General features: G+C 47.3%; 1 protein-coding gene across 1 annotated transcript; it reads left to right on the top strand.

Moving 5' to 3' along the window:
* The first annotated feature begins 789 nt into the window (after positions 1 to 789).
* slitrk2 (SLIT and NTRK-like family, member 2) lies at positions 790 to 4401 on the top strand. The gene is made up of 2 exons (XM_026357106.1): positions 790 to 1456; positions 1625 to 4401. The coding sequence occupies exon 2, from the start codon at positions 1685 to 1687 to the stop codon at positions 4367 to 4369; it is 2685 nt and encodes an 894-aa protein (XP_026212891.1). The 5' UTR covers positions 790 to 1456; positions 1625 to 1684; the 3' UTR covers positions 4370 to 4401.
* Positions 4402 to 5131: the final 730 nt, after the last annotated feature.

Genomic DNA, 5131 nt, shown 5'->3' with positions numbered 1-5131 from the left:
GACATGAGAAAAATGTGTGTGAACATGAGGGTGAACAAACGGAAGACAATTATACTGGGGGGAAATAATGAGAGACATGGAGACACAGAACAGAGGCCTTTCCTGCCTCCTAGTGGCAACATAGGTAAAAAAAAAAATCTAATAAAACTCTAGCTGCTGTAGTGGCTGCAATATTATCATAGTACTGTGTAGTAATGTTACTGTAACGTTACATTTGCAGGATGATGTCACGTTCCTGCTTTGAAGATACAAGGATCCACTAGATGAGGGGTTTCTGCTGTGGTGTGCTGCTCCAGAGGCTCTGCTGTTAAATGGATCCCTGTTATGTGATAGTTCATAGTTTCCTGATAGTTCTTTAAACACTGGAGCTGAATTGAATGTGTTTACACGAAGCGGCACACAATACATTTGCCTTCAGTTTCTAGTTGACTATAGATGTTTTTCTTGTCCCTAAACCAGAGAGTGTGTCAATGTAATAACAAGTAGAATCATACTGTCATCACAGAAAAGGTGAAAACTGATTGTCTTCCCCTTCCCCTTTAACTTTAAGGTAAATCTGGATTCGATGTAAATAACTGTGGAAACTTTTGCCAGAGTATAGTTTAGGGATCCTGTATATGTGTGTATGTGTGTGTTGATGTTGACTGTACCGGTGACGTAACGGCCCCTGGGCTCATCTCTCTCTTTCTCTCTCTCTCTCTCCCTCAGTCACACACACAAACACTTGCGCGCACACACACACACACACACACACAAACGCAGTCGGGCAGTAGCAGACGCTCAGTGCTGCTCACAGTGTGCGGAGCGGAGGAGGAGGAGGACCGTCGGCACAAGGCTGTAGATATGCCTCAGCTCCGGGAATATATATCTCATCTCGCTCTCGCTCCCTCTCACAGCGCGCTCTCTTTTGCTGTCTTTCCTCTCCAATCCAGTTCACTTTCCCCCCTCTCCGTCCTCTTGGAGAAGGCACTGAGGAGAGCCGCCCGTGCGTCATGGTGCGTCTTTGCGCATTATTTGTGGATTTTTTAAAAAAGTATGTTTTTTCTTTTGCCTGGACTAAAATGAACAAATAACATCTTTTTTTTTCTGCGTGGATGGGAAGACGGGGGACGTTTCGCAGCCGGTCTGTCTCTGTGAACGTTTGGCTGCAGCTGCCGGTGATCTGCGTGCAGCCACAAATTAAACCGGAGCTCTCAGTGAGGAAAGAAGGGGCTTGCAGTAAAGCCGCTTGTTCTTCCCTCAGATCCCCCCTCTGTTTGTGACAATGTGCCAAGTCCGTCCAGCACACAGGATCCCGGTGATTTGCGGTGGTTTGGCTTGTTTTCTTTTCATGGATTGATTTTTTTAAAGGTGCTTTTTTCTTTTTTTTTTTTTTGTTTTTGATTCCATGTGAAGGTCAATGGAGGAATGTGCACATCTCCCTTGCGTCACGAGACCATTTTGACACCAAACAACGGTGATGCGTCCGTTTTTTTTTTTATTTTTGCGCGTCCGTGTGCTTGTGTGTGTGTGTGAGTGTGTGTGTGTGTGTGTGTGTATGAGCGCCTCTAGCTCTGTTTCCCACCTCTCCTAGCTGTGAGAACTCACTCCCTAATTTTTTTTTCTCTCATCTCTCCACCCCAAGGCTCCCGCTGCAAAGTTAAATGCTGGATCTATATTTCAGCGACCTTCTTTGGCTGTAAAAATGCTGAGCGGCGTCCTCTTGCTGAGCGTCCTCACGGTCACCAGCCTGTCGCCAGCCGAGACGGAGAGCCGCAAAACTTCAGCCTCCAAAGACATCTGCAAGATCCGCTGCGCCTGCGAGGAGCGGGAGAACATCCTGAACATCAACTGTGAGAATAAAGGATTTACCACCGTCAGTCAGTTCCAGGTGCCCCCAAATAAAATCTCCCAGCTTTTTCTAAATGGAAACTTCCTGTCACGGCTCAGCGCCAATGAGTTTGTCAATTATGGCAATGTCACCTCGCTGCATCTGGGGAATAATGGCTTGCAGGAGATCAAAACGGGAGCTTTTAACGGGCTCCGCTTCCTAAAGCGGCTCCACTTGAACAACAACAACCTGGAGGTAATTAAAGAGGACACTTTTGCAGGACTGGAGAGTTTGGAGTATTTACAGGCAGACTATAATTATATCAGCGCCATAGAGCCCGGTGCTTTCAGTAAGCTGAATAAGCTCAAAGTGTTGATCCTCAATGACAACCTGCTCTTGTCTTTGCCTCCTAACATTTTCCGCTTCGTGCTCCTCACCCACTTGGATTTACGCGGCAACCGGCTCAAGATGCTGCCGTTTGCCGGGGTTCTGGAGCACATAGGCGGCATCATGGAGATTCAGCTGGAGGAGAACCCGTGGAATTGCACGTGTGATCTGATTCCTCTCAAATCCTGGCTGGACACCATCTCGGTGTTCGTGGGAGACATAGTGTGCGAGACGCCGTTCAGGCTGCACGGGAAAGACATCACCCAGCTCATCAAACAGGACCTGTGCCCGCGCAGAAACGCTGGCGAGCGTGTTCACCCCCCATCTGACTCTCACTTTCAAGGGGCCGTGCCCCCGACCTACCACCCCGGCGTGGTCACCCCAACACGTGCCCCTAAAGCTTCCCGCCCGCCCAAAATGCGCTACAGGCCCACCCCTCGCATCACGAAGGACAAACATGTCTTTGGGCCCATTATGGTTTACCAAACGCGCTCCCCTGTGCCCATGTTGTGTCCCAGCGTGTGTGTTTGCACATCACAAAACCCCGACAGCGGGTTGAACATCAACTGCCAAGAGCGGAAGTTGCATAACATCAGTGAGCTCAACCCCAAGCCGTCCTACCCAAAGAAACTCCATCTGACTGGTAACTACTTGCAAGTGATTTACAGAATTGATCTGACTGAGTACAGCTCTCTGGAGCTGCTCCATTTAGGGAATAATAGGATCGCAGTGATTCAGGAAGGTGCGTTTGAGAATCTAACCAACCTCAGACGCCTCTATCTGAACGGGAATTACATTGAGTCCCTTTCCCAGTCACTTTTTGCTGGTCTCCAGTCACTCCAGTATCTCTACTTGGAATATAACATTATCAAAGAGATTTTACCGCAAACCTTCAACTCTCTGCACAACCTCCAGCTGCTGTTTCTGAACAACAACCTGCTGAGAGCGCTGCCCGACAACGTTTTCGGGGGCACCATGCTAACGAGGCTAAACCTGCGGAATAACCACTTCTCCTACCTTCCTGTCAAAGGCGTTCTAGACCAGCTGTCAGCGTTCATCCAGATCGACCTGCAGGAGAACCCCTGGGACTGCACGTGTGACATTGTGGCGCTCAAAAACTGGATGGAGCTGTCCAGCACCAGCGTGGTGGTCAACGAAATCACCTGTGACTCGCCCTCAAAGCATGCCGGACGCCTGCTGCGCTCACTTCGCAATGAGGCCATCTGCCCAGAGCCTAGCGAGGTGCCCCCACCACAACATGCCCCCCCTACAAAAACCCCTACATTAATAAGCCCTGGCACTGTAGCCACCACCCCTTCTTTATCCTCTTCTTCTTCTTCTTCTTCTTTTAGCTCTGTCAGCCCCACAGAATCCAAGCTGCACACCCCTGAGTTACACCCAGAGGTCCCTCTTTCAGTCCTCATTCTTGGGCTTCTTGTAGTTTTCATCCTCTCTGTCTGCTTTGGCGCAGGCCTCTTTGTTTTTGTCCTGAAACGGCGTAAAGGCATAGAACATGTGCCCACAGGTGTCAACAACCTAGATCTCAACTCTTTCCAAGTTCAGTATGGCTCCTACACTCCTGAACCGACCCAAGACAAAACCTCAGAAAGCCACGTCTATAACTACATCCCCCCACCTGTGGGCTCCATGTGCCAAAACCCTATTTACATGCAGAAAGACGGCGAACAGGTGGCGTATTACCGCAACCTGAAGGAGCTCAGCTTTGGGCCCCTGGACGCAAAAAAGGATGACATCCTCACTCGCAGCCCAGGGGCCTACACCATTAGCACAGTGGATTTTATGGATAAATCACCAACATCTTGCGGTTTGACCACCCCAGAGCCTCCGGAGATGCTGTATCAAAACTTAGGGGAGAGGCCCAATAAAGAGCTGCCCACAGCTGCAGGCGTCCCTCCTTTCAATTACAACTTTTGCACTTTACCTAAGAGACCTTGCATCGTGCCCCCCTACGAAGCCGCCACAGCCCGGCGGCACATCACCAATCAGGACAGGCTAAACAAAACTGTGCTGTACGGGACCCCCAGGAAATACTACGGTGCCGAACACCCTTCCAAAAACAACGAGCACCCTCTCCTGCTCCCCGGGAAACTAAAAACAGAACCAGACTACCTGGAGGTTCTGGAGAAACAGACTGCAATGAGCCAACTGTAAGATAGATTAAGTCCCCCCCCCCCCCCCCCCCACGCCACCCCCTCTGGTTCTGTGCAGCATTTATAATCATCAAGCTGTAATAATAGCCCTATCTATATATCTATATTATCTGTGTTCAATCCTACATGATTGACTGGAAGAGAACCGAAGCCTTTTTTCCTCCCTCCCTCTTCTTCTCTTGGTTTTTTGTTTTTTTCATTTCCAAAATGTATAAAAGGAGTATAAGAAGTATATTATTATGCAGTTCTATTTTTCTTCTGGAAGCTATAAATTATTTCTTCTTTGTTGAAAAATGAAATTCTAAAAGACTTTGATGACGGCAGGTATATAATGGGCAAGACTTTGTACAAATACGGCTTTGTGCTTTTCATAAAAACTGTCTTTTATTTTCCTTGTGAAAATCAAAACAAACAAACAGAAAAAAAACAACAACATATGGAATAATTATTCTTTGTAGAAGAGGAAATGCTCCAGATTGACATTCCTGTACATATTTAGCATACACAGATAAATGGTGAGTGTGAGTGTTAAAGCGTAAAGAGAAAAAACAACCTTTTCAACATCCAACAAGCGGGGAAATCTTACTCTACTTAACTCCAGAAAGTGCCTTTGCACTCAACTATTTTATCAACAATGCTCTCTGCAAAATGGAAATGTTCCTTCTTCTCCTTTTTCCTTTTTCTTTTTTTTTTTTTTGAAAGTGCTGTATTTTAAAGAATCAAATCTTTATGTAAAATTTGAAGACTTATTTGTCCGTTTAAA

Source organism: Anabas testudineus, chromosome 10, assembly GCF_900324465.2.
Source record: "Anabas testudineus chromosome 10, fAnaTes1.2, whole genome shotgun sequence".
In the NCBI taxonomy this organism is placed as follows: domain Eukaryota; kingdom Metazoa; phylum Chordata; class Actinopteri; order Anabantiformes; family Anabantidae; genus Anabas; species Anabas testudineus.
Note: the sequence above shows the minus strand (reverse complement) of the source record. Positions and strands in the feature narration are given on the sequence as shown.